The sequence below is a fragment of the Armigeres subalbatus genome, chromosome 3, assembly GCF_024139115.2.
Source record: "Armigeres subalbatus isolate Guangzhou_Male chromosome 3, GZ_Asu_2, whole genome shotgun sequence".
In the NCBI taxonomy this organism is placed as follows: Eukaryota; Metazoa; Arthropoda; class Insecta; order Diptera; family Culicidae; genus Armigeres; species Armigeres subalbatus.
In genome coordinates this window covers 208,164,293-208,173,474 of record NC_085141.1, presented here as the reverse complement: position 1 = coordinate 208,173,474, position 9,182 = coordinate 208,164,293, and the positions used below count along the sequence as shown (strand labels likewise).

General features: G+C 41.7%; 1 protein-coding gene across 1 annotated transcript; it reads left to right on the top strand.

Moving 5' to 3' along the window:
• The first annotated feature begins 223 nt into the window (after positions 1-223).
• Positions 224-3,013, top strand: LOC134222263 (uncharacterized). The gene has a single exon (XM_062701406.1). The coding sequence runs from the start codon at positions 224-226 to the stop codon at positions 3,011-3,013; it is 2,790 nt and encodes a 929-aa protein (XP_062557390.1).
• The last annotated feature ends 6,169 nt before the right edge of the window (positions 3,014-9,182 follow it).

Genomic DNA, 9,182 nt, shown 5'->3' with positions numbered 1-9,182 from the left:
TGTTAAAGATCGGTATGGTAATACCATGCTGGCACGAGCTCTGCTGGATTCATGTTCTCAGCACTGCTTGATGACGAAGGAATTTTCTAGCCGACTAAGATTCCACGAAGTTCCATCATATCTATCCGTTCAAGGTATCGGACTATCTGCAAGTACTTCTACCAGATTAGTCAGTGCGGTAGTTAGTTCAAGAAATGATCGCATTTCATCATTCGCACAAGAGATGCATTTTCATGTCCTTCCACGATTAACGGTTTCACTACCGACGGCAAGGTGCGATCCTGGGGAATGGAAGCTTCCAGAGTCATCACTCTGGGCTGATCCTCGGTTTTATGAGCCAGGTCCGGTAGATATCATTATCGGTGCGGAATTCTACATGGATCTCTTGGTGAACGAGCAACGCAAGGCAACTGTAGGGGGTCCCACGCTTCAAAACACTGAACTGGGATGGATCGTCTCCGGAAAGGTTCCGGATAGTACTCTCAGTGAATCACAATCGCTTATCGTCGTCTGTTCCACTTCCGACCTTCAAGATCAACTTGCCAAGTTCTGGGAGCTGGAAACATGTCGTAGCCAGAGTACACTCTCTGTTGAGGAGTCAACCTGTGAGGAGCATTTTGATCGGACAACGATCAGAGACGAGACGGGGAGATTCATCGTTACGCTGCCAAAGAAAAACATGATACTTGGCCAGCTGGGCCATTCAGAAACCACTGCGATTAAACGACTGATAGGCATGGAACGTCGTTTCTGCGGAAATCCAGAGCTAAAGAAGATGTATACCGAGTTTATCCAAGAGTATCTTGAGCTTGGACATATGAAGGAAGCTGCGGAGGAAGCAAAAGACGCTGTCACAAGATATTACCTTCCGCATCATGCTGTTTTCAAACCAGAAAGCACAACCACGAAGCTACGTGTAGTCTTCGATGCTTCTTGTCCAACTTCAACAGGAATTTCATTGAATGATGCTCTTCTGGTGGGTCCTGTCTTGCAGGATGATCTGACTAGTATTACTCTTCGCTTTCGCACCCATCGTATTGCTGTGAATGCTGATATCGCCAAGATGTACAGAATGATCGGAGTTCAAAGAGAAGATCATCCATTGCAGAGTATTAAATGGCGAAACGATATTTCTGAACCAATTCGTACGTTTGAGCTGTCAACTGTTACTTACGGAACATCATCAGCTCCGTACTTAGCCACAAAATGCTTGCAACGCCTTGCAGATGATGGGGAATCCACACACCCAATAGCATCCAGAGTGATCAGGAAAGACTTTTATGTCGACGACATGCTTTCCGGCGTAGATACGTTAGCATTAGGTCAGAAGATGGTTCGTGATATCATTGAACTTTCTGAATCAGCAGGATTCTTGCTTCGAAAGTGGAACTCTAACAGTAAAGAACTTCTTGAAGTCGTACCGAAAAACTTGAGAGACGATCGCTCGGTGCTGGAGTTAAAAGGGTCCGAAACAACCGTCAAAACTTTAGGATTAGCATGGGAGCCCAGCTCAGATGTCTTTCGTTTCACATATCCGTCATTCAATTGGGCAACGTCAATCACGAAGCGCGTGGTCGTCTCGGATGTGTCTCGTCTCTTCGACCCACTTGGTCTAGTTGGTCCTGTCATCATTCAAGCCAAGATTTTTATTCAGGATCTGTGGAAGGATAACAGCGACTGGGATGAACCACTCAACCCTGAGCATCAAGCACAATGGCAGGAGTTTCGGAGAAATCTTACAGGACTAGAAAACCTTACAGTTCCTCGGTGGGTGGGAACCGGTGGTAATACCAAGACGGAGCTCCATGGATTCTGCGATGCTTCAAACAAAGCATATGGAGCCTGCTTCTACATTCGAACGATCTCCGAAACGGGGGAGGTGTGTGTGAGGTTATTGACAGCGAAGTCACGTGTTGCTCCTCTGGACAATCCGAAAAAAGGAAACAAGCTTTCATCTGCTGTGTTGCTGGCCCATCTATTCGAGAAAATCACAAACAGTATTGGCATAGAAACGAAGTGCTTCTTTTGGACGGACTCCACGATCGTAAAATGTTGGTTGGCATCATCGCCATCAAGATGGAAGCAATTCATCGCAAATAGAGTTTCGGAGATCCAACACATTACCAAGTGTGGTGTCTGGAATCATGTAGCTGGTCTAGAAAATCCTGCGGATATTATTTCTCGTGGTATGATTCCAGCACAATTACAATATGAATCACTATGGTTCAACGGTCCGCACTGGTTAAGTTCAGATGAACATAACTGGCCTTCAGCTCCACAGATTGACGAAGAAGACTTTGATCCTTCAGTTCTTGAAACCAAGAGCATAACAGCTGCTTTACCAACACTTCCTCCCAATGAAATCTTCAGTTTAAAATCGTCGTATACGGAGCTTCTACGAATCACCGCTTGGATTCAAAGGTTTTGCTACAACTCTAAAACGTCGAATCGTAACAACCGTCGTAAAGGTCAACTTACCGTGCATGAATTAGATGAAGCACTGGATTCTCTAGTACGCGTCTCCCAGCTTGAATGTTTCCAACAAGAGGTAGCCGACCTATCAATGGGTAAAGAAATTCGAGAATCATCGAAACTGTCGCCCTTGCACCCGGAGCTTAGGAAAGGCATAATTTGCGTTGGCGGCCGGCTTCGTCACGCTCAAATTGCAACTCGTCGTAAGCACCCGTACATCCTTGATCACCAGCATCCGTTTACGCTCCTCATTATTGCACACTACCACCGGAAGCTATTACATGGTGGACAACAGCTGATGATTTCGGCCATTCGAGAACGTTTCTGGCCTACTAGTATCCGGAATCTGGTACGGAAAGTCATTCACAGATGTATACCTTGCTTCAGGGCGAAACCAAAAGTTCAAGATCAGCTAATGGCAGACCTGCCTCCCGAGAGAGTGAACCCCTGTTCTCCATTTCAAAGGGTAGGCGTTGATTATTGCGGCCCATTCCAGATCGCCTATCCACAACGTCGTAGTCGTCCTGTAAAATCTTTATAGCCGTTTACGTATGTCTAGTGACCAAAGCAGTGCACCTAGAACTAGCGTCTGACCTTTCCGCACAAGCTTTTATTGCCACCTTGAAACGCTTCTCTTCTCGGCGCGGCAAGCCGGAGATTATCATGTGTGACAATGGAACTAACTTTGTCGGTGCAAGACGACAGTTAGAACATTTGCGTCACTTGTTCAACAACCAGCAGTTTCAACAATACGTAATCAGGCATTCTGCAGATGAAGAGATCCAGTTTAGATTTATCCCAGCTCGTTCGCCAAATTTCGGTGGACTTTGGGAATCTGCAGTCAAGTCGTTTAAACTACTTTTCAAGAGAACGATTGGCTCGCACACCCTACTATACGATGAGATGCTAACAGTCCTAACGCAAATGGAAGCAGTAATGAATTCTCGGCCCCTTACACCGCTTAGTAATGACCCGGACGATTATGAAGCTTTGACCCCCGGACATTTTTTAATTCAGCGACCTCTGACAGCAATTCCAGAGCCTGATTTGGATGGAATCCCAGAGAATAGATTAGCGGCCTACCAAAAGGCTCAACGATATACGCAATTATTATGGAAAAAATGGTCGCAGCTCTACTTGTCAGATTTGCATAATAGGACGAAGTGGACAGTGCGACGAGAGAATATAGCTGTAGGGACGATGGTAGTTTTGAAGGATGAAAAACTTCCACCTCTATCATGGCTGCTTGGGCGGGTAACCGAGACTTATGCTGGTAAAGACGGAAACATTCGTGTCGTAACCGTCAAAACACGTGATGGTACCTATCGTAGAGCTATCTCGAAGGTCTGCGTGCTACCAATCCGAGATAATGTTATTCTATCTAACGGGGAGAACTAGGACTCCTCCAACGGCGGAGGTTGAAAGGCCTCCGCACGCCAGTTAAGTCATTTTCATTTTATGTTTTTTGTAAAAAGTAACCCGTTCATCTTTCCCCCAGCAACTGTGTCCAAATGTCCCGGAGTTGTCTAAATTGTTGGCTGGCTAGCCATTCCCTTTAATGTCATTCGAGGTCTGTACGGTTACGGTGGTTATTCGAGGTTGCATGAAGTGTCAAACCATTCGATAATGAACGTTCTGCGGCATTTTATGCCAACATTCCCGCACCTTTTGATTAATATGGACTCGTTTGAGGACAATGCTACATCATCGAGTAAGAGCGAACTTCTTCCGTACTGCGCTGCAACTTTGTAGAGAAGCCAAGGTCCTTAAATTCATCGCAGCATCGCCAAAGCAACTATGAGAGGGTCAACGATGCTATCCGGCATCCTCGCAGGCCAAGCAGGCCTGCGATCCAGGCAAGTCATTTCATTATATGGTTAAAAAGGTAAAAAAGCACCCTCTCATATTTTCCAGCGACATAATCGGCATCCTATTGTCGGTCCAGCATATATTACGGAGAAGGTATATCGGAGACTCGAAACATGCGATATTATCAACTGCAAGAAGATGATGTGTCTTGTGATGACCTATACCAGGAACAGATGCCAACCGGCATCCGCGCAGGCCATGGAGGCCTGCGATTCAGGCAAGTCGTTTGTTTTTATGATTATTAAGGTAAAAAAGCACCTGCTCATCTGTTTCAGCATATCATTCTGTACCAGCATCGTTTTCGGGAGTAATTAACTCAGCAGGAGTCAATCGTGAAATTTGTGGTTTTATGGAAGTCGCAAAGTCCACTGCTATCGAGGGCTATCATGAGCATCGTTGTTACCTGAATACCAGCAGCTGTAAAGTCCATTTTCAACCAACTCTAAATAGCAGCATCACAGAAAACCCTATCGCCGCAACCGACCAACGACATGTCAACACAGCATCCGGATATGTAGTATGGAACAAGATTTACCGATCAAAACAAACACAGTTTGCATTCGTAGGTAATAAGAAGAAGCAGGAGGACTAGAGTGAGACAATTGTTGAAACCAAATTTCAAGGTGGCCGGCATATGTTGAAGTAAGACAGAAACATTTGATCGAAAGTCTTTTTTTGCTTGAGCATCCCTCTGTTATTATGATTTTCTCTTCTCTCTTTGCTCACTTATGTATCTCCGATCATCTGAGTTTTGTAGGCATATATTGTATGTAAATAGTATATAGAAAGTAGGATAAATAAACAAAAATAGTTAGTTGGAAAAAACCGTCGCGGAGTAAACATCATCGCTCTTTCGTGTCTTAATAAAATTAAGAAGTGTTCGCGAATTAAAGTGTTTCTGTTCTACTGGAAACGAATAGTTTTTTGAAGTGTCCGAAAGAAATCCGCGACGGCGCGAACAAAACCTTTTTCTCGATACTTGAAGTTTATTTGAGTATTCAACCGTGTTCATTACATCTTATAAAAGGCGATGAAAGCACCGCATGGTAGTTCCGGGATATTCTGGGCTCTCCAAACTATTCTTGATTTCGGGACTTGAGATGTACAGCTGCCTACAGATTTGTCGGTACTCAAAGCTTCAATATACATTCAATTATATCCATTACACCTTCTGGGAGGCCTACGGATATCGTAAGATATTTATGAGATATTCTGTGTCATCCAAACTATCCTTGAGTTTGAAACTCGAAATCTACAGCTGCGAAAGTAGCTCTTTTATCACTCAAAGTTTCTAAATGTATTTCACCTGGTTGGTCAATATACATCGTATGATAGTTTTTTTATAGTTAGATAGCTTTTAAGATTTCTTCTGCTGCTCAAAGTATCGATATGTATCCAATAACGTGCGTTACATCTCCTGTAAGATCTCTTGCAAATTTCTATCCTTATATATATCGGCTGATTGTTTGGGTATACTGTGGGTCACCAAAACTGTCCTTGAGTTTAGGATTTCAGATCTACTGCAACTAAAAAGCCTTTTCGTTACATAAATATTTTGTATATATTCAACCGTGAGAATCAATATAAATAATAAATAATATGGGTCCCTCCTTAGCCTAGCGGTAAAATGCGCGGCTATGAAGTAAGGCCATGCTGGGGGTGGGTGGGTTCCATTCCCGGTGTCGGTCTAGGCAATTCTCGGTTTGGAAATTGTCTCGAATTCCCTGAGCATAAAAGTATCAGCTTGTCCGGATTAAGAAAAGTGTCTGAGCGAAACTATAACATCCTTGTAGATGGGTCGTTTTCACCACAGTTGTAATGGATCTGACGCGCCCTTCTTCTTACACACCATCCCATGGAAAGCCATTCAAGTATTGCGATTTGTATTGTTAGTCTGTAGGATTATAACGTTGGAAGGAGATTCTTTATGTTCCTTGGATTTCGCGTAGGTGTCTTTACCTACGGGTCCGCAACCCCCTTTTGGCACTTCATACATTGAATTCAGAATAGAAATAAAATACGATCGTGCTGTTGGGTGGAACCGCATGCAGAGCAAGACTTAAGCTAGGATGGTGACTATCTACATACATTCAACCGTGAGTATAACATTTCCTGGAATATTCTAGATCATTCAAAATGCCTTTTAGCATAAAATCAACTAACTTAAGCTTTCAAAGTAGCGTTTCTTGTCTCTCAATGTCTCGAAATATGGTCAAACTTGTTCATCGTTGGAAGGTAAAAATACTCCTAGATTGTTCCGGGATATTCTGAGCAATACAAACTGTAACACAAAATTTTGAAACGTGTTCAACCACACCCATTACACCTCCTGGAAGTATAATATATATCGCCAAATAGTTCAGATGTTCTGGGTCATCCAAACTATTTTTGAGGTGCAATCAACAGTTGTAGCAGTGTTTTTTCATTACTCAAACTTTAGGTACGTATTCAACTACGTTCATTGCGTCTCTTGGAAATCTGCAGGCATCCTAAGATAGTTTTGGATATTATGGCTCATCAAAATTATTCTTTTATTCGGGACTACAAATCTACACTTTATAGGGTCTGTTCAAATATTACGTAACGCGAAAAACGTTGTTTCTAAGAACCCCCCACCCCCTCGTAACAATCTGTAACAAAATTTAGAACTACCCCCACCCCTATGCGTAACGCGTAACAAATACATTTTTTTTTTGAAAATATCTTGTTTTTGGTAGAATTTGAACCACGATAGAATAAATTATTATTTTTTGTATATTTTATGTTATTTTGAAGACAATAACTATTTTTTGAAAAATTTAAATATTTTTCTCAATTGTTACGCGTAACAATTTCTCGAAGGACCCCCACCCCCTATATTTTGCGTAACAAATCGTAACAAAAATATAACAACCCCCCACCCCCTATTGCGTTACGTAATATTTGAACAGACCCTATAAAGCATAGCATAGCATATGATATGTGATTGTACAAATCGTGGGTGGCTATACAATACTCAATTGAGCAATCTACTGTATATTGTCGTAAATTGGTACTTGGGATTAGTACCTTTTCCTATACAGTAGCAGTTGTATACCTGGCCACGTCCTTACAATTACGGAAAGAAGGGAAGGAATGTTAGCTCAACATCTACTATTGAAGATGCAGGGAACCCATACTACCTTCATAGATGTTTCGGGAAGGAAAATTTAGTGGGTCTTTATTTCAGTTAAATGTGAAAGAGATGAAGCGGTTATCTATTATCTTCCGATTGTATCATTTTGGGCACTGAACATTGCAAAATGTTCTATTAAAATCTTTGTTCATTTAGGTGCATGTAGTGTATTCAAAGCGTTAAGTATACTACCAATTATTAGTTTCAGATTTCATTAATTTTAATGTCGGCACATTTTTTTTGCAAAAAAAAAACTTGTGAATGTGTACAGCAAGCAAGAAGTTAAACACTGAATAGCTACATTTAAATGTATGCAATGCAATGATAAAGCACCAAATCATAATACTAAAAAGGACTCTTTCTCGAATTAAAAAATGTTTATAAAATGTTATGTTTAATTTTATGTTTAATTCGTGAAGTTATGAAGTATTTAGCTAGTGAAATAGCATAATGTTGACCCTTATTAGGACAATTGAGTGGATGTGGCAATATGAAAACGTTACATGAGCTTGACCTTTAGTATTCAAGAACGCTTCATTATCGGGTACTTGTACCGAAGTAAAAAGTGTAACCCCATTAGGATAAGTACACTTGATATACACACAACTGCGTACGGAACCCTGGATAATATGCTAGTCCTGGAACATTATACTTTCATTCTCGTATGACTCTCAAATGTAACATGATTGAGATTAGCTATATCGGATGTCTACCTATCGGTAGGGAATCCCTGCGGAAGAACCAGTTTACAGTTTAATATATATAGAATATATTCAAAAGCAGCCAAACTCGGAATTACAGATGTCTTGAATGCGCAAAAAATCTAATGAAGCAGAAGAAGATAACTATCTATTCTTCGAGATTTGCCTAGCTCATGGCAGGGCTGTTTGTAGAACAATAATATTCAAATATTTCTGTACTGAAAAAGTTGGAAAAAATGTATTTAAAGAGATATTCAAAAATAACAAAAAAAAACAAATAGTTGTCCCAAATTAAGGGCACTCTTCACGGAATCCAACTTTAAAAGTACTCGCGTTTTCAAGGGCACATCATTCGATACGGAAGCAACGCACAGTTACTGTCATTCTTATTTTTCACGCATGCATTCACGACGCAGCAAACTGAAATAATAAAAATTACAGTTGTGCGTTGCTTCCGTATCGAATGGTGTGCCCTTGAAAACTTGAGTACTTTGATCATTGGATTCCGTGAGGAGTGTCTTTAACGGAGTCTTTCTTCGACGGTAATAAATAAACAATATGAAAATGGTTGCTGGGATACGAACAGCGTCTACAGCAGTTAAGCGTCGACTAGCGTTGGAAGCAGTTACTGTCAAAAAGATTATACTGCGGTAATCTGTAAAAGTTACGTAACATCCATTTTACAACATGCATGTTTTCCATTTTTCTGTTAAAGAGCTCGATGAGTAGTACTCATTTCATTTCATTTATTTAGTTAACATTTAAACAGATAACACTGAATCAACAATATGACGCCACAATACACGGTTCGAGGCCGCATCTCTCCATCCTCGGATACGCCCCACGCTCGCCAAGTCGTTTTGCACCTGGTCTGCCCATCTCGCTCGCTGCGCTCCACGCCGTCTCGTACCTGCCGGATCGGAAGCGAACACCATCTTTGCAGGGTTGCTGTCCGGCACTCTTGCAACATGTCCTGCCCATCGTAC